This window comes from Hemiscyllium ocellatum, chromosome 15, assembly GCF_020745735.1.
Source record: "Hemiscyllium ocellatum isolate sHemOce1 chromosome 15, sHemOce1.pat.X.cur, whole genome shotgun sequence".
NCBI lineage: Eukaryota > Metazoa > Chordata > Chondrichthyes > Orectolobiformes > Hemiscylliidae > Hemiscyllium > Hemiscyllium ocellatum.
In genome coordinates this window covers 38,939,605-38,959,130 of record NC_083415.1, presented here as the reverse complement: position 1 = coordinate 38,959,130, position 19,526 = coordinate 38,939,605, and the positions used below count along the sequence as shown (strand labels likewise).

The 19,526-nt window shown below is 36.4% G+C and overlaps 1 protein-coding gene across 1 annotated transcript; it reads left to right on the top strand.

Moving 5' to 3' along the window:
• The first annotated feature begins 1,260 nt into the window (after positions 1-1,260).
• On the top strand, positions 1,261-17,939 carry LOC132822956 (protein-L-isoaspartate O-methyltransferase domain-containing protein 2). Its single transcript, XM_060836400.1, has 6 exons — positions 1,261-1,359; positions 5,543-5,858; positions 7,143-7,245; positions 8,311-8,482; positions 10,363-10,486; positions 17,064-17,939. Exons 2-6 carry the CDS (start codon positions 5,552-5,554, stop codon positions 17,444-17,446), a joined length of 1,089 nt encoding a protein of 362 aa, XP_060692383.1. The 5' UTR covers positions 1,261-1,359; positions 5,543-5,551; the 3' UTR covers positions 17,447-17,939.
• The last annotated feature ends 1,587 nt before the right edge of the window (positions 17,940-19,526 follow it).

The window sequence follows — 19,526 nt, the reverse complement described above, 5'->3', positions numbered from 1 at the left end:
ATCAATAATAAAGTGATTGCTAATATATAAGCAACCAAAATAGTAGTAGGAAGATTGTGCAGACATGTTTGGAATGAACATGTAGCAAAGTTGACATTGAACTCAAGGTTTATTAGTCACTTACCTTAACTTACATAGGCATTTTTCACAAAGCATTCACAGCCAGGAAGTTTTCATGAGCCACCTTCTTACCTTCCTTTGTGCTAAGAGACAGGACAAGATCACCAGTAATGTGGTACCAGAATATACACAGAGCACTGGCATTTCAGGCAGATTTGGATGTTAAAGTGCCAAATCAGTTGGTTTCTGGTGGACTGGGAGATAGAAGAATAAAGCAGGATGAATAACAGGGACACCCTGCAGATTCACTTGAAGAAATGCAGTATGGTTATTGGCTCTTCAGGAGATCCCTGACGCTTGATATAAGACAAAATGCACTGAAATAAGAAAAGCTGTGAAGGATTTATGCAAGAATGTACACAAGCTGTGAAAGCAGCAAGAAAAGCAACATAGGATCAGTGAGAACACTTCCCAGAAATGTAATTTGAAGCTTGTGCCCGACAATATCTGCTCCATTGCGACTTGAACGGTCATCAGTACATAAAACTACAGTAAATTTATATCCCCTTTAATGTCTTGGTAGAGTCACAATCTGGGTTTTTACTTTCTTTTTTAACTTTCTGATTTATAGAAAACATATCAATGACATAAGCTCGTAAAGTCAGGCTATTAGATGACATAACCAGCACAGTTATAATCAAAATTTTAAAAACTCGAAAAGTAGTTGATCAATACCCTTTGTTCACGTATTAATGAGCCTTCGGAATTTCAGAACACCATTCACAAACGTTAGTAAAAGCCCCAAAGTCCCTTAAAAGTAAGAAACCATCCTTTCTAATTTAATAGCATTAAATATTTTTTTTTTAAAAATAAAATGGGAAATAGTTATGGTACTGAAATAATCCTCCAAGTGAAATTGTTTTCAACATCTGACATCTTTGCTGGGTTGGAAAGTTTTGGGACACTTCAGAATGGAAAAGCTCCTCAGAAGGGTATTAGACCCGAAACGTTAACTTTGCTTTGTATGAATAGATGCTGTCAAACCTGCTGAGTATTCCCAGCAAATCCTGATTTCCAGCATCTGCAGTTCTCTGGAGTTTTTGGGAGAGTTCAGGTCATTTCGCCTCCACTTCGCCTCCTAGTGGCCGTAGGGCACAGGCGGTGCTCATTTGCATCTGATTTGCATGTGTCTGACGCACATCCGCCGTCGTCACCGCTCAGTGTTTACATGGTGAAGTGGGACTGAGTGCTGAACGGCAGTTTGACAAAAAAAAGAGGCCAGACACACAGCGCGACTCGGTAAGCGTGAGCCTGTGCTTGTCTTCCGCTCAGCAAACGCGATGCGACACGAAGAGTAAATTGAGATTAAAAAATGTAAACGCCTAACGGCTCCCGGGGAATTGTCGTTGCGGCGGCGGCGGCGGTGGCCCCGGTTGTAGCGACTGGCTCGAGACAAGCGAGGCACAGCGCCACCGACAGGCCAGACAGAGAATAGCGGCTAGTCCCCGCAACAACAACTTCCATCATGTTGACAATGACCATGGGGTTAAAATCATCAACAAACTGTGCCAAACAGCAAAAGGCCAAATCCCCTCCTGATTGGAGGGAGACCAGGAGGGGTTTCTTACACCCATTGTGCACTTGTAGGCATCTGAGCTATGTGGGAAAGTTGATCTGCTTGGTGTTGGTTTCCTTAAGAATTCTTAAAGGAATGGTTAAATTGATGTCAATTATATATTTGAGATTGCAACAAATTTTAGACCATGGAGTAAAGTTCAGAAGAAGGAAAGTGTGTGGGTAATTTAGCTTTAGCCATTTCTCCTACATGGGACTGAATGTGGGATGAGCCAGTCACTGGTTTTATGTGACCTTAAAGGAGATAACCATTTGAGAACATGAGTGGTTCAAAGTACTGTTTAGGGACTGATTGAATGGACTGCAAAATCTATTCAGCTCCTGTACGTCCCTATGTTGTGTAATGTCAGATGTTTGAACTTGGCACTTGTAATTTTCAAACATAGGCCTTATCGTTCAAGAAAGGGTAAGAGAAAGAAACCAACACTTCTAAAAGAATGAATAGTTTTATAGCGACTCATGTATTAAACTTAGAATTCCAGTTGTATGGTTTTAACAGCTGACATGAAGTTTTTATTCTTTAATACTAATACTGAAAGTTATTCTGGTCCAAGTATTTAATTGTACAAAGCATTATATGGTGAAAGTAAACCACTATGTTGAGGCTTACACATGTCAAGGTCAGAGTGGCTTTAAAGTTGCTGAAATGTACATTCTAGTACATAGTTGCAAACCTAGGCAAAATGGAATCAACAGAATTCAAGCCTGTTTGTTTTCACATAATATACTGTTCAACTGTTATAATGCTGTTTTTGTTTGAGAAAGGCAAGATTTTGAAACGTGTAACTGAAAGACATTTAGTAATTTCAGAAGAGTAGAGTTGTTTAAATACTTTGTGTTGGTGACTAAATTGTTTGTCAGTTAACTGATAAAAGCTTTCTCTGAGTGACCTTTTCCTGCCAGTCACAGTGGAACTTGTTTATGTACTCAATGTTTCATTGTGATAGGAGAGATCATTAGCTTTTGGACACTTAGTGCATTGTTGAGTGTAACTGATCTTAATTCACATCTTAATAAATGTGAAAATGCAAACACAAATGGATGTTTGATGGCCTTTGTGCAGGTAAATAAATTGTGATTGAGCCAATCTTATGTATCCTCCAGCAGCCATTTAGAGAAATACGCTAGCAAAGGTTTGGAGCATTCTCACTTACTTAAGTTTCAGGTACATAACGATGTTGAGATGTGATGGCGGGGGAGGAGAGAGGGAGAGACATGAATTGTTTTCTACTTCGATAATAAATAATCCTGTAAATTACAAAACCAATTAAAATGTCAACATTAGCAAGCATTTAAATCAGCTTAACAATAGAATTATCTGATCATTAAGTTTCAAATATTTGCTTCCAACTGATTTGAAAGCTCCTAAAAGTTTGACAATTCTGCCCACTTGCTGAATATAACCACATAGTTTTTTTGTCATATCCCTGATGTGATTCTTTACTATTTGTTCCCAAGTCCCAACTACTTTGCAAATTGTCTTGGCAGTTTTATGTTATGTTTTGGCAGGCACACATGAAAGTAGGTATAAATATTTGAGTTGTGTGTAAAGAGACCATCCACTAGTTTGGGTTATCTTGGGTTATCTTGTTGTTAAAAGCCACCTAATTGATTTTTTTCCTCAAAAATGCTGTTATTTTATTTTTATATCCAATAATTCAGCTGTAACAATAAACAAGCTCCTGTGTGAATGAGTTGTCTTAAAATAATTATAAGAAATAATGCAGAAATACTGCATAAATTAACTAAAATTAATGCAATATGCGTATGTTATTCTCACACCAATATGACAGATAAAATAGATTGCTGGTACGGAAAGAAAATGTTGGAACTAAGGCAGGATATCCAAGTGAAATGGCGTGATGAAGTGAACAGACCTATTCTAATGAGTAAACTTAGGCGGGCACTGTGTCATATGGCCAAAACAATTGACATGTCTGGAAAGTGATGGACTGATTTTCAGTTGGAAAGGAACTACAATAAATATAGCGATAATGCATGTGACAAGAACCTGACCTTGAATGGAAGAGTCACAGTGAACAGAGTGTTCAAGAGGTGGAGGAAGGAAGATTGCTGAGGTTGCATCTTGTCATCTATGGCTAGCCTGATATGACTGACTAGAAACAATCTGAACAAATGTTACAAAAGGAGTGTTTTAGCCTTTGAATGTCTATTTTTAGGCAACAAAGAACTTCTGTTTTTAATATTTCCCTCCTGTCTCTTGAAGGGAACTCATTGTTGGTATTGTCTCACAAGCATGTTCAAATATGAACTGAAGCAGCCAGTATTGGTCGGTATTTGCCTGTGAAAGGGATCATAGATTAGCCTAATCCTGTTGAACACTCACACATATGTCCAGTTGGGGCAAGAATTACAGTTCCAAGCAAATTTTCTCTCATTTTCTAAAGTTGGCTGACTCTGTCTATAGTAGGACTGAACCCAAGATCCTCTGAATTTTTTTCATGCAGTGTTACTGGATTAAGTAGTGCTCTTGTTTGTTAGATTATCAACGCAGCAGAAATTATACTTTGAGGTAATTTATCTGCTTCAGTAAGTACCTGTCAAAACATCAAATCAAGTATAATAGACCAGGGACATAATTTATTAAACTGAAAGAATGATGATTTGGAGGTGCCGGTGTTGGACTGGGGTGTACAAAGTTAAAAATCACACAATACCAGGTTGTAGTCCAACAGGTGACAATCACCTGATGAAGGAGCGTCGCTCCGAAAGCTAGTGTGCTTCCAATTAAACCTGTTGGACTATAACCTGGTGTTGTGTGATTTTTAACTTTGAAAGAATGATACTTGCCTATTTAGGTTAATGCAGATTCTGTGGTAAAATTAAAAGCTACAGTAAAACTAAGTTACCACACTAATAGCTATTGGAATTAGGTAATGCGATGAATGATGGAATTCTGAGTCCATAGAAATGGTTTTCTGATGCTGACAACTGATTAAGTACTACATTGTAGGTTATCAGTCTGTTTTTACAGCTATCATTGCATGTATTTTATGAACGTTAAGTAGTTTGGAAAAGTTTGCATTTCAAAATTACTTGCTAATACTTTTTTAAAAACCTGTTCACATGTTCATTAAGTAATTTTAAAACTGCAGTACCCAAACATATAAACCACCATTTTTCTAGCTACCATCAGTTCTGAGAAAGGGTCTCTCGAACTGAAACATTAACCCTGATCTGTCTCCACAGATGCTGAGCTTTTCCAACAATTTCTGTTTTTCTGTCCAAAATATGTGGCTTTTTTTAATTGACAAAAGCAAACATTCTGGGATATTTATTAACACTCCAATAGGTTTCCACTTCTGTCAGCATTTTTAAGCCACGCAGTGGCGCTACATTTCAATTTGTTGTCAGTCAACTGTATGATGAACATAATGTAGTGAAATCGGTCTCACAAGAATCATGTATAAAAGCTGCAATGAAGGGCTCATTATAAACTGGAAAATTTGATAATATGAATTTTAAATTAGCATAGTAAATAATTTACTGTAGCTAAGGATTTTCACCTCCTTGCCACCATGTTAGTTTACAAGAGTATAAATTAGAATGTTTCATGTGTCACAGAAACATCCACATATACTTCTCATAAAAAGAATGTGCAGAGATTTTAATTCATACAAATATAGCTTTCTACAATTTGATGGGACCTGAAGACTGTATTAGCAAATGATATTTTTAAATTTTGTGTTATTTATGTAAAGGTTATTGCTTTTGGAAATGCAATGCACAACATCCGTGTGATGTCCTATCAAGCAACAATGATATGCTGTTCCTTTGTATTATGGAATATCTAATTTTTTTTAACTTTAATGTATAATTCCAACAGTTCAAAAAGATGGGAGGTGCTGTGAGTGCTGGTGAAGACAATGATGATTTAATTGACAATCTAAAAGAAGCACATTACATCCGAACAGAAGTGGTAGAGCAAGCTTTCCGAGCCATAGACCGTGCTGATTATTACTTGGAAATTTACAAAGACAACGCCTATAAAGACTTGGCATGGAAAAATGGTAACATCCATTTGTCTGCACCCTGCATTTATTCTGAGGTAATGGAAGCACTGGACCTACAGCCTGGATTGTCCTTCTTGAACCTTGGAAGCGGCACTGGCTATTTGAGTACGATGGTTGGCTTAATTTTAGGTGAGCTGGTAAATAACGTGAAATTGACTTAAGATTCCATGAAGTACAGTGACATCTCTTGAAAACTATGTGTAGTATTTTATAAAAACCCACTGTAGGTTATGATAATCTGATACACATAAGGGGAACAAAAGGGCAGTTTATAGATACCATCATTACTGTATCTGCTTTTACAGTCACTATAAACTCAAGTTCATTCAGAGTTCTGCAACAATGCTAATTTGCATTGAGTTTTATTCATCCACCACCTTTGTGTTCATCCAGCAATACCTTGATTTTAATATTATCCTCCTTTTGATTTTAGATGTCTCCATGGCAACGGCCACTCTCTAGCTCTGTTACCTCCACCAGCCCTACAACGTTCTAATGTCTCTGTGTTTCTCCAAATTTGCCACTTTCATTTCACTCACCGTAATCCTTCCAATGTTAGCAGCTGTGTCTTCAGCTACCTCTGCCCTAAACATTGGAACCCCCCCTACTAGATTTCTCCGTGAAATCTTTTTTTAATACCCTGTTTAACTAACCTCTTTGATTAATCCTTTGGTCATCCAGCATGTTATCTCCTTGTGTGGCTAAGCCAGATTTTGTTTGGTAATGTTTCTTGAAATGCCTTGAAGTTTTGCTATGTTAATGATGCTCTGCAAATGTAAGTTATTATTGTTGCTTTTGCCTTCAAGTATGTGGTGAATTTTAATTTTTGTACTGCTAAATTTAGGACTGTTGGTCCTGTGTAATGCAAGACGCTTGAGGCAAGACAGCAATGTTTAAATGAACTTGCTGAGAGCCATTACTTAGACATCATATCTGTATTATATGATAATTTTTATTGATTTCCTTGTGCCCCTTGGATTTTTGTTTAACATCTAACCAAAAATACAATCTATATTAATTGTAATTAATACAATCCATAATAATGGATTAAATCACAAAATGTGAACATCATTGACTGCTGAATGTCAAAATGATTGTATCATGTCTGGTATGCAGGAATGTTGTAATCGTGCTTTAAGTGATATTATTTCTTTATTGTAAAGTTTATCACAGAAATCATTTGATTAATATAATTCATGTGTGTAATGTATTTTCTAGCTAATTTTCCATATTAATATACTTATTTGAATGTGACCTGTATCTTGGAATGAAATACATTTTTAAAGCTAGCATGGCATTCGGAGGAATGTTAATAACTTTTTTTTAACAAATAAACTCGATTAAATTTAAGTGCAAATTAGATTCCCTCTGCTGGCCTATTACTATCATTAATTGTTAAGTTTCTGCTTGCAGGCCCTTTTGGTGTAAATCATGGAATAGAGCTACATGTTGATGTTGTGGAGTATGCGAACCAAAAACTTGAGAACTTCATCAAGACAAGTGACAGTTTTGATAAGTGAGTACTCCAGATCTTGAGCTAAAGATTTGTAATTGAGTGGATACTGAGGATGAAAGCATGATGTTTTCAAATCCAGGCAACATAATATCAACCTAAAGTTGTTTGACCTGAAGCAATTAAAATTTCACAAGTATTGATTAGAAACTGGTTGCTGCACACCATATTGAACTTGTATATTATGTTTGAAACAATGTAGCAATTACAAAACATACTCATCCATGTCCTCCTGCCAACTTCTTGTATCTGGTCTGTGCACTTGGTGTAATTTTCTTTCCATTTGTTCTTGGCATGTTGGCATTACTGGCTAATGAATACCCATCCTTGTTTGCTCTTGAGAAGGTGGTAGTGGGGCGCTTTCTGAGCTATTGCAGTCTTTGGAGTAGCGAGTTCTGTTTTTACAGAAATAGTCATAAAGGTTCTTGGTGGTCATTGGAAATTTGCTACCTTGTTTTTATAATTCATACATAAATTATTGACTTTTCAGTGCAGCATTTTACAAACAAATCAATTTACTTTTATGATGGTCATCCAGAGAACTAGCAAATCTGCATCTATTTTCCATAGTATGGTATTTCATGTTATGTATTGATATAATTTGTTTATGTATCTTCCATCATATTTACATTGATTGTCTTAAATAATAATACTTGAAATCCTGTTTGTCACTTTCATCCAGGATCCTGCATGAAAGATCTGTGTACCCCATGATCTCTGTTTGTTTCAAAATGCTACTGTTTCAGGTTTCACCTTAGTCTATGCTCTGTTTCTGAAGTGATCCTCTTTTCATTTATTTTAACTGAATTTTGTTTGTTCTGCTTCTGACCACTCCCTCTAACTTATAAGTGACTTGTGTCTCCTGCATTCATACTGCCCATTTATACTCTTCTAACTTTTGTATCCTTTTGACCCTAGTGTAGTTGAACTTGTGTAAATCAGTTGTGCATGAATAAAAAGAAGTTGCGACACATGACACATGAGTTTATCTCATCAATCTGAGAAATATTCATTTATTGTAGTGGTCAAATGAAGTTCGCACATCTGATGTGATGTCATAAATTTTAGGTTTGAATTCTGCGAGCCATCCTTTGTAGTGGGAAACTGTTTAGAGATTGCTTCAGATAGTCATCAGTATGATCGAGTCTACTGTGGGGCAGGAGTTCAGAAAGATCATGAAGAGTATATGAGAAACTTGATTAAAGTTGGTGGAATCCTTGTCATGCCATTGGAAGAGAAGGTAAGTTTAAAGCAGAAATATGAAAGTAATGTTATGCTTTTGCAGTGAAAATGATCATGTTCAATCATGTCATCTTGCATATGGTCTACACCCTTCAAATTGATCATGGACAGGGCTAGTTACTCCATTTTATCCTCACATTCTTACAATCCCATTTCCTTAAGCAATCACTCCTGGAGAAAAACATTTCTTGCCCTTCAATTTATAACCCCCTTACAACTACACTTTGAAACTCCCAATTTGCTGAAATTTTTGGCTCGCCATTCTTCACAATACTTTACAACTGTCAATGTCAGTCACTCCTTCATTTTGCCCTTATTTTGTCCCATCAGATTGCTCCTTTGATAAGGCCCATTTTAACATACAAGTTCAAGGAATGAAGATTTGGAAGTATCTGACATACAACTGGTTTAAGCATTCAGATCTAACTGGACAGTAACAAGCACTCTCAGACTTTATCCTTTCCCAAAACTTCTTAGTACTTTCCGTGATCTTGGATTTCAATGAGAGCTCTGGCTTGTTTTCTTCATTCTAAACCATATTCTTAAACTCCACTCTTGTTCCCTTTATCTTCATCTTCAAAAGAATATGGAGGAGCTCATTTCTGAATAAAATTTTGTGGCCTTGCTACACCCCTGCTCCACCAAACCAAACTTCCCTAAAGCTTCTTCTTTCCCTAGTCTTGAACTTGTCATGTTCTCTTGTTTCTTTCAAATCTCCCTCATTTGTTTTCTAACTTCATCTTGCTCGTGAGGTCCACTTCCTTTTCTTTTGATTGTATTCCCACCTAATAGCTTCCCAATCTTTCCTTTTTAGAGGTATGTAATTGTATTTTCCAGTGCACACAAGTATCCTGTCTTTGTAAAATTATTCCTAGGAGTAATCAAGAAATAGTGATCAAGTGACATGAGCTTTGAGTTTTGATATGCTAACAACATAGAAGTCTATGTCAAACAACCTTCTACTGAAATAAATGATTTACTTCAGCGAAGTGTTCTCTATGGTAAAATATTAATTATAATGAAACTGAGTTGACATGAACCAGTTGGCCAGTGTTTTCTTTCCTGGAATTTGGGTGAGTGCAACATGTTTACTAAAGTAGTAGTCCAGCGGACATGGGACAAAACATTGTTAAAAATGATCTGTAGAATATGTTGGATAACTCTAAACTCTCATGACTGATTTTTACAGGGATTATCACCAAAAGCAGAAGAACTAGTACTGAAGTGTTATTGGACTTGAAATGTTAACTATTTTTCTCTAAACAGATGCTACTAGCCCTGTAGTGTTTCTCCAGCACTCTTTTTGTTTCAGAATCCCAGCATCCTCAGTTATTAGTGTTTATTACTGTGTTCATTTTTTTGTGTGACATCTTGCTGGATGAAAATTGTCTGCTGCTTCTGTCTGTGTAGTCACATGAATTGAACTTTAAAAGTTTTTTTGGTTTTGAATTATTTGCTTCAGATGCTGTATCATTTTGACTGTGTATATTGCACTACATAACATTACAACTTTCAAGTTGCCACATAGTTGTGCTGAGTCTGTTGCATTGTATTCTTGTTGATGTACATATTATAAATATTTTGTATTAGTCATGTTTTTACAGCATTTTAAAAGTTTTTAGTTTGGTGTCCCCAGTCAAATACTGTATATCAGTGTTGTAGTTTTTTTGAAAGTTGTCCTCAGCATTGCGTTTTACCTCCCAGCGTGTGACCTACAGTTACCGAGGTGTTCAATCCTTTAGTAAAAGTTAGCAACACTGTATGTATAGATTTTTCTTTTTAACTATGGGGATTTGTCACATTTTTTTAAAAAAATCTCTTCTTGGTGATTGTTATTTCTACTTGTAACTTATTGTTTCTCTGAACTATTTTATGCAGCTAACTAAAATAACACGTACAGGATTGAATACTTGGGAAACTGAAAAAATCTTGGCTGTCTCCTTTGCTCCTTTAATCCAACCCTGCAGCTCAGATGCTGGAAAAGTACGAACAGTCCAATTACGTAAGTTTATTAGTATAATTGGTTTAACAGAGCTTAATGTACTTAATAAAAATTAAGTTTTTACCAAATGAGTGTGTTCGCTAATCTTTCCAATTGCTTATCTATAAGCATATAATGGTGAATAACTGGTATTTTTATAAATCTATTTTGTAACCTTGGTCAACTATGTATATAAATCAATATTTACATAATTTTGGTGCTCGTGTCACAGTCTTTGCATCATAATGAATCTCAAACCTGTTAATACATAATATTTTTCTATGTTTGCGACTTGCTGATTACATGCATATCCTATATGTGTACATTTTTGTGGGCTTGCAAGACCTTTTCATTTTGATTAACTCGGGAATATACTGACTCTTCAGTGCCTATATAGTTGGAAAATACTTGGAGTTTTACAGCAACAGTAGTGAGATTAAACTTTATAGAGAATTTATTGTATTAGTCATAGCTTAATGTACAGTAATCAAGTTTATCATGGTGACATTAGTTCCATTTTTTTGAAAGGAATTTATTTTTGGTACAGCTACATATAGCTCCTGATTGATCATTAGTCCTTTTAGGTTTTTTCTTTCTTCTAAATTTGTTTTAAAATGCAACTTGTATTTATTTATACTTTTCTTCTTGGATTTACTGCATTAATTGCAAGACTAGGATATAAGTTATGAAAACAGAAATTGCTGGTGAAACTCAACAGGTCTCACAGCATCTGATTCTTCATCAGAAAAGCAACAGTTCCTATTTTTTGTTTCAGATGTTCAGCATCCACAATTTTTTGTTTTATTACACTCATTAAAATTGTCTGATTTATGAACATGTTTATGGTTTGTATAGACTTGCAAAATAAAAGATATGGAGTGAGAAAGATTATCTTTCTTCTGAATTACCAAGTTTTCTTTTTATGAAATAAGCTTCATATTTCAACTATTCCTCTTTTTCTTGACATTGTTTTATAACCTGGTATACTTCAAAATCTTCAGCCCTTAAAGATAGATGCTATTTATGCCTCTGTAAGATATTATGAAATGAGATAAAAGGTCCTGAAATTATGTCATGGAATGCTAATGTGTGAATATTGAACCAATTGTTTTGAAATTATTTTCTCCACTGTTAATTACAGTATTACTTTAAATTAATTAAAACTTCTGCATTGATAGATTTCAATCAAATGTATGAAGTGTATTTGCGAGATTGTAAGCCATGGCTCCCTTTAAGTGTCTAATTACAAAATCTTGCAAAGTGCATCCTGTAGCCACCAGTGATGGCAGAGTCGTAGTTTAAGGACAGAAGAAATTGGCTTCTGTAATTTTCATCCATTTGAAGTAGTAAGACAGCGGAGCAAAAATTCCCAAGTATCGTTTCTTGATGTGTATTGAGTTAAAGGATCTTAGCTGGTTAAATACACAAATAATTTCCACACTGGAAGGAACTAATCCATCAGAATTCTAGCCCTGATCACTGCTCGGAAACTTGAGCGCACATTTGTGGGAATCAAGTTATAAGAAAGTCCGGATTAGCTGTGATTTTTATAACTTATTCATGGATATTCCCTTTTAATCGTCTGTCAACACTGGATGGTACATGAATAATTGATATTTGAATGGCTGTCCTATAGGATGCCTGGTTTGTGCAGAAGCTTGCCTCAATAGATTTAAGATCCAACATTCAGGAGTGAGCGGGCAATTTTTGTTTCATAGAAAGAGAAAAAAATAATGTTTCATCCTTTGTCCTCTTCTGCATAGGTAGAGACTTGTTGGAGTTTGGTTTTGAGAACATGAGCAAATGTTACCAAAGCAATAATTTTTTGGATGCTGCTCGACCTGCTGTGTATTTCTTAAAGTCTGCAGTATTTTCTGAATTTTACGTTGAAAAGTGTCACAATGACGCAAAGTCCTGGCTTGACACCCTTTTTCTTCTTTGGCCTAGAGGTGCAAAACTGAATTATAATTGATATGAATGTTCAAGGTCAACACTCTTAACAGTATTCTTAGAATCAAATTGGGATTTCTGGTCTCAATAACTTAGTACTTCATGAAGCATTACCTTTAGTCATTAATCTACCAGGGAATGAGAATTTTCTAAAAGAAATGTAATGGAGAAAAAAAAACTTTAAGTGCTTGCTTTTTATTAAACAGGACACTGGAGTTGAGAGAAATAGAGGCCTTGGTTAAATCACTCCCAGGTTTCAGACCTTGGTAGCAATTTTCTGAGATACCAACAAGCAGAAATCAGGTGTTTCTCCAATAGAATCAGGTGAGGTGACCTATCGAAAATGCTGTCATGCCTCCATGTTTCCAGCGTCAATAGAAGATTCTTCGAGCTACTTGTGTTGGAAGCCACAAGATCTGCACAAGTTCAGATAAGCGGATAGAAAGGGTTGAGAGTCCACATAAGTGTCACTGATTTGAAATCCAGCAGTAAATGTCAAACCTAAAAGAAATAGTATAATTTTGACATATTTAGTTTAAAAATGTTTATCAGTATCAGTCAGAAATTTTCACGGCAGTTGTTTCTTTAAATGTTGTCATCTAAATTTAAGCACTGTAGATTTAGCCCTCTGTTTCCCACAATATCCCACGGTTGAGTGTTTATCAGTTGGTGAGCAAGAGAGACGAAAAACTGCTAATATCCAGAAAGTTGTTATACCTAGGCTGGTCTGATGGCTTTGTGTTGCTGCAGAGACACAACATTTATATAGCATCCCTTCGTGTAAATAAGTTCCAAAGTGCTGCACAGAAAGGACAACAAGTCAAAGAAGAAGTAATCAAAAAGAGGGTTAAAATTTGGATTTTATTAACTTTCTTAAGAAGAAGGGAAAGTGTTGGTGCTTAGGAAGCAATATTCAGAAGATTTGACCTCTGCAGGATTTTGGGCTGAAGGACAGAATTTGGGATAAATTAGGCTATTTGAAGTGATTTTAAACATAACAACAAAAAAGTTAAATTTGAGGAGTTGTGAAAAGGAGAGGGACTGGAAGTGGAAACCTGTGAGCAAGGGCCAGAGCGATCGATGAGTCAAGGATTCATCAAAAGAAAGATTTTAAAAACATGCCTCCAATAGAATTTAGTGGCGAAATAATCAGATTGTTGTATTTTTCTTTGTGATCTGAAAAGGGTTTTCGAACCAAAAGATGAAAAAAAGCTATTTTTTAATTATCGAGAACTTAATGTTCCAAGGAGGACAAAAAGGGAGGCCAGAAAGGAGGGGGAGTAGCGTTTTTGATAAGGGATAGCATTACAGCTGTACTGAGGGAGGATATTCCCGGAAATACGTCCAGGGAAGTTATTTGGGTGGAACTGAGAAATAAGAAAGGGATGATCATCTTATTGGGATTGTATTATAGACCCCCTAATAGTCAGCGGGAAATTGAGAAACAAGTTTGTAGGGAGATCTTAGTTATCTGTAAAAATAATAGGGTGGTTATGGTAGGGGATTTTATGTGGATGTACCTACTAGAGACAGTGCAAAACCTGACCTACTCCTGGGAAATAAGGCAGGGGAGGTGACTGAGGTGTCAGTGGGGGAGCATTTTGGGGCCAACGTCCATAATTCTGTTGGTTTTAAAATAGTGATAGAAAAGGATAGACCAGATCTCAAAGTTGAAGTTCTAAATTGGAGGAAGGCTAATTTTGACAGTATTAGCCAAGAACTTTCAAAAGCTGATTGGGGGCAGATGTTCCCAGGTAAAGGGACGGCTGGAAAATGGGAAGCCTTCAGAAATGAGATAATGACATTCCAGAGTCAGTAGGGTGAAAGGAAAGGGTGGTAGGTGTTGGCAATGCTGGATAACAAAAGAAATTGAGGGTTTGCTTCAGAAAAATAAGGAAGCAAATGTCAGGTATAGACAAGATAGACCAAGTGAGTCCTTAGAAGAGTATAAAGGTAGTAGGAGTATACTTAAGAGGAAAATCAGGAGGGCAAAAAGGGGACATGAGATATCTTTGCCAAATCGAGTGTAGGAGAATCCAAAGGGATTTACAAATACATTTAAGAACAAAAGGGTATATAGGAAGAGAATAGGGCCCCTCAAAGATCAGCAAGGTGGCCTTTGTGTGGAGCCGCAGGAGATGGAGGAAAAACTAAATGAGTATTTTGCATCAGTGTTTACTGTGGAAAAGGACATAGAAGATATAGAATGTAGAGAAATAGATGGTGACATCTTGAAAAATTTCCATATTACAGAGAAGGATGTGCTGGATGTCAGTGGATAAATCCCCATGATCTGATCAGGTGTACCCTAGAACTCTATGGGAAGCTAGGGATGTGATTGCTGGCCCCCTTGCTGAAATAGCTACAGATGAGGTGCCAGAAGACTGGAGGTTGGCTAACGTAGTGCCACTATTTAAGAAAGGTGGTAAGGCCACGCCAGAGAACTATAGACCAATGAGCCTGACGTCAGTGGTAGGCAAGTTGTTGGAGCGAATCCTGAGGGATATGATGTACATGTATTTGGAAAGGCAAGGACTGATTAGGGATTGTCAACATGGCTTTATGTGCAGGAAATCGTGTCTCACAAACTTGATTGAGTTTTTTTGAAGAAATAACAGAGGATTGATGAGGGCAGAGTGGTGGATGTGTTCTGTATGGATTTCAGTAAAGCTTTCGACAAAGTTCCTCATGGGAAACTGGTTAGCAAGGTTGGATCTCATGAAATCCAGGGAGAACTAGCCATTTGGAGACAGAACTAACTCAGGTGGAAGACAGAGGGTGGTGGTGGAGGGTTGTTTTTCAGACTGGAGGCCTGTGACCAGTGGAGTGCCACAAGATCGGTGCTGAATCCACTACTTTTCGTCATTTATATAAATGAATGTGAGCATATGAGGTATACTTAGTAAGTTTGCAGAAGACACCAAAATTGGAGGTGTAGTGGACAGCGAAGAAGGTTACCTCAGATTAAATTGGGATCTTGATCAGATGGGCCAATGGGATGAGGAGTGGCAGATGGAGTTTAGTTTGGATAAGTGTGAGGTGCTGCATTTTGGGAAAGCAAATCTTAGCAGGACTTATACACTTAATGGTAAGGTCCTAGGGAGTGTTGCTGAACAAAGAGAGCTTGAAGTGCAGGTTCATAGCTACTTGAAAGTAGAGTTGCAGATAAATAGATAGTGAAAAAGATGTTTGGTATGCTTTCCTTTATTGGTCAGAGTATTGAGTACAGGAGTTAGGAGGTCATGTTGCAGCTGTACAGGACATCGATTAGGCCACTTTTGGAAAATTTTGTGCAATTCTGGTCTTCCTATTGGAAGGATGTTGTGAAACTTGAAAAGGTTCAAAAAAGGTTTACAAAGATGTTGCCAGGGTTGGAGGATTTGAGCTAAAGGGAGAGATTGAATATGCTGGGGCTGTTTTCCCTGGACTGTCAGACACTGAGGTTATAGAGGTTTATAAACTCATCAGGGGCGTGGATAGGATAAATAGACAAAGTCTTTTCCCTGGGGTGGGGGAGTCCAGAACTAGAGGGCATAGGTTTAGGGTGAGAGGGGAAAGTTATAAAAGAGACCTAAGGGGCAATTTTTTCACGAAGAGGTTGGTATGTGTATGGAATGTACTGCCAGAGGAAGTGGTGGAGGCTGGTACAATTGCAACATTTAAAAGACATCTGGATGGGTATATGAATAGGAAGGGTTTGGAGGGATATGGGCCGGGTGCTGGCAGGTGGGACTAGATTGGGTTGGGATATCTGGTTGGCATGGACGAGTTGGACCGAAGGGTCTGTTTCCATGCTATACATCTCTATGACTCTAAGAAAGTGCTTCTCAGAGTGCTGAATTGAGGAACGTGGCTTTTATGCATCATTAGCCTGCAATTTCTTCTTGTCTCATTCCTTTGTTTCTCCACTTGTTATTTAGAATCCTTTGTGGCTATTTGCAGTTCTTATCTAACCAGTCTTGAGCTTCTACTTTTAAAGAATATATTTCCTATATTTGTGTTACAGAGCATAACATCATGGATTAGTTCACAGGAGGTCATATGGTTCTCTGAAAAGCAAAACTTAGATCCATTAACCTACAATTTACTTAATACTCCTTTAACTTTTTCTATTTCAAATATTTATCCATTTCTGTTATAAAACTAAATGATAACTCTTTTCTGGTAGAGAACTTCCTTATCCTGATGATTATCTGTAGAAAAATAATTTTCTGAATTTGCTCCATTGTTGTGCTAGTCTTCAACCTACATTCATTGAGTTGCCAATGAATTGTTAACTAAGGAAATAGTTTTCCTTGACTCACTTCGTTGAAGCTCCTCAGTTTTAAGCATCATTATTAGATTCTGGATTTTTAATAACGTTTGCTTCTGCCTCAAAAAAAAGCTCAGAGCCATCTTAGTTTAAAGCTTAATTTCTGGCTTCTTGCGCATTTCATCAATGCAATGTTAATTCTTCACATTGAGTAGATAAATTGTTAATTTCCTCTCTAATCCTGTCATGTTATCTATCTTTATTATTGTCGTTTGGTAAAAAAAATTCTGTGAATTGAATATACTAATGCAACATTTGTAAAGTTTTTGCTGTATGCTAGTTTACATTGTGTAAAAAATAGTCTTGTGCATTACTTGTAAATTTGTGGTTCCACAGCTTCAGTTAGCATTGGAACTCTCCAAGACTTAACTCGGATCTGCATTCGGCGGACTCTTAAAAATACAATAAATCAGGACAAGTCAAATGGTGGTGTTCCTCCAAAGGCTGTTTCCAGATTTAAAAGGAGACGAATTCGAAGGCGGCGGATGGATGCAATTGTCCTTGTTGACAAGCAGGTTTTTGCAAGTCGAATTTCAAATCCTTTTGATAACAACAATAATAATGGTGAGGACATGGAAGATGTTAGGAGAGATGATGATGAAAAGGAGTACAACGACTTTAAACCTGATCCTCCATTAAATCTGCTTCGAGAAAAAATTCTCAGTTTGCCTTTACCTGAGCCATTAAAATTGTACCTACTGTATTACAGAGATAAATAAGTCTTGCAAATGACTGCTAGTAATAACTGTAATATATTGCACATAAGCTAAAGTTTGAAGAACATAGGGGGACATATACTGCAATGAAAAAAAGTGAGCACTTTTTCAGACTTGGTTGATTAGCAATTTACTTTTAATAGTTTATTACTAACTAGATTAATTTCTCCCATTTTAAAAATGCTCTGGCATTATCCCTGTAAAGAATTTTCAAAACTTTATGCTTGGCTATGCTGTACATTACTGCATCATTTATGGCAAGCACTTCTTTAAGAAACAATATACGAGATGATTAGAAAAATGTAAAATCATTATCCCTGTAAAACTGTTTTCAGTGGCTTGTATCTCGTCCGTATAATGAAATATTGTATTTGTAATAACTTAGTTCAATATTTAATACTGTTTAGTTTAAAGATGGTAATTTTTAAGCACAGTTCTGTGCGTTATATGCCAAAATTGTTTTTTTTGTAAAGCAATTGTTAAGATGTAACTTTAGAGAATCTTTTCAGATTAGCTTCTTAATTTAAACGTTTTTGAAAATAACATTAGTTACTGCTCTGATATTTTCATATTTTTGCAGATTGCTTAGTAGATGAACAGATGTAAGCAAGTACTTGTTCAGACATTTCTCTGCAATAAATAAAACAATAAAGATTGATACATAGACAAGCCTTTGTCTCATTAAAACTTCCAAAGTGCACACTTAGAACCAGGAGTGTGCAATTTTATTACGAACATTTGCAAGTTATTTACACCATGTCTTGAAACTATTACATTCATACTGCTAATATGTCTTGGTTCTTAAAGCTGTTTGGAAATGCTTCTTAGTTCTGTTGCCCTATTGATAAAGTCACTGATCAAATTGCACCTATTGGTCTTCGGTACTTGACATGTATATGTAAATTAGGAGGAACATTGATTTATGCTTTATATGCAGTTTTATTACTGAAGTAACTCAGAAGCGAGAATGTTTGGAGATGTCTACCTTAAGTTTACTTTGCTCCTTCTTTGCCGATTTTTTTTTGTTCTTTTTTGATCAAAGCTACTGCAGAAATTTGTATAGGAACTGAGACTGTTTGTATGACAGGAATCTATGTGTTGTAAAAGCTCAGAGGTCTGGTAGCATATGTAGAGAGAGAAGCAGAGTTAATGGTTTGAGTCCAGTGACCCTTGAAATCCAATCAATTGATCCACTTTGAGGGACCATAATATGTGAAGAATTAAAATGTAATTTCTATGGTTTGTGCAAGAGGTGCCTTCCATGACCTGCAGAATTACTTGCCATAGCAAAAAAAAAGAGGTTTGATGGTTAAAATGTTTTTTGACTAAGACAAATGTTTATTTCATATTGGCAACACAGTTGCAGCTTGTCAAAAGTCTGCCACAGTATGAGTACACAGTTAACATACATCCTACAATACTACTTCAGAGGCCAAAACTAAAATTAATCAAATTTCCTAAGCCTAAAAATTTGCTCCAAGTCAGTTATACATCCTTGTATGTGGAAGTTGTGCAATGCTGAACTTCTGTCATTGTTATGATTGAACAGAAGTTCTAGGCCAGGAATACAGTTAGACAATTGCTTAAGTTCTGGGTTTCCACTGTAGGAAAAATATTAGAGGCATAGAAAAAGTGCAGCAAAGATTGACCAAACTGATGAAAAAACCAAAAGACCTACAGACTCTGGAAATGAGAAACAAAGACAGAAATTGCTGGAAAAACTCAACATGTCTGGCAGCAACTGCAAAGAGAAAGCAGAATTAACACTTTGTTTTGTTGCAACAGAGTGATTAACATAAAATTCCATGTAAAAATGATCACATTTACAGTAGTTGGGCTTATAAAATTCTTAAACAAAGGAATCACTTTCTGCTAAAATATGGATGATGCTAATTATTTGTGTCAATACTGCATAAAATTTAGGACATTACCAGTGTGGCACAAGAACCCACAGTTTTCATAAAGTTAGTCATTCAGCATGGAACAGATCCTTTGGCTCAACTCATCCATACTGACCAGGTTTCCTGAATGAGTCCAGTTTACTGCATCTAGTCCACATTCCTTTAAATCTTATGTATCCATG